The sequence below is a fragment of the Pterocles gutturalis genome, unplaced genomic scaffold, assembly GCF_000699245.1.
Source record: "Pterocles gutturalis isolate BGI_N339 unplaced genomic scaffold, ASM69924v1 scaffold43840, whole genome shotgun sequence".
NCBI classification, from domain to species: domain Eukaryota; kingdom Metazoa; phylum Chordata; class Aves; order Pterocliformes; family Pteroclidae; genus Pterocles; species Pterocles gutturalis.
The window spans coordinates 1-416 of record NW_010144887.1 but is presented as its reverse complement, the minus strand read 5'-3'; the positions used below and the strand labels follow the sequence as shown (position 1 = coordinate 416).

The window sequence follows — 416 nt, the reverse complement described above, 5'->3', positions numbered from 1 at the left end:
CGGTCAGCTGAGTGGGCGCGTTCCAAATGTCGGTAGCCCTGGAGTCCCAGCATAAAGCAAGCTGCTGGCCTGCAGGGCTGGAAGCAGCACATCACCCAGAGGAGGAGCGACCGTGCCTCTGTCATGGGCTCTCATGTAGCTGCAACTTCCCCGAGACTGGCATTTAATTAAATCCTAAACCCCAGAGCTGATCCTGGGTCGTTCAGGCAGCAGTGACCAGCAGCCGGTGCGGCGGAGGGCCTGGCGTCCCCCGAGGCGCTGGTCCCGCTCAGTCGGACAGGCTCTCTGAGAAGGCTGACTTGGACTTCTGCGTCTGCTCCAGCCGGTTCAGGATGAACTGGCTGGTGTCGATGAAGCGCTCCACGCAGTTCACGAAGCACGTCTCGGCCCGGCTGTCCAGCTTCGGGCCCGGCTTG

General features: G+C 62.3%; 1 protein-coding gene across 1 annotated transcript; it reads right to left on the bottom strand.

Annotated features, from left to right (window-relative positions):
• Positions 1-268: 268 nt before the first annotated feature.
• LOC104458170 (mitochondrial import inner membrane translocase subunit Tim8 A) lies at positions 269-413 on the bottom strand (the record flags this gene model as incomplete). The annotated part of the gene is made up of 1 exon (XM_010085222.1): positions 269-413. A coding segment is annotated over one exon (145 nt), but the record flags the coding sequence as incomplete, so codon positions are not given.
• Between the last annotated feature and the right edge of the window lie 3 nt (positions 414-416).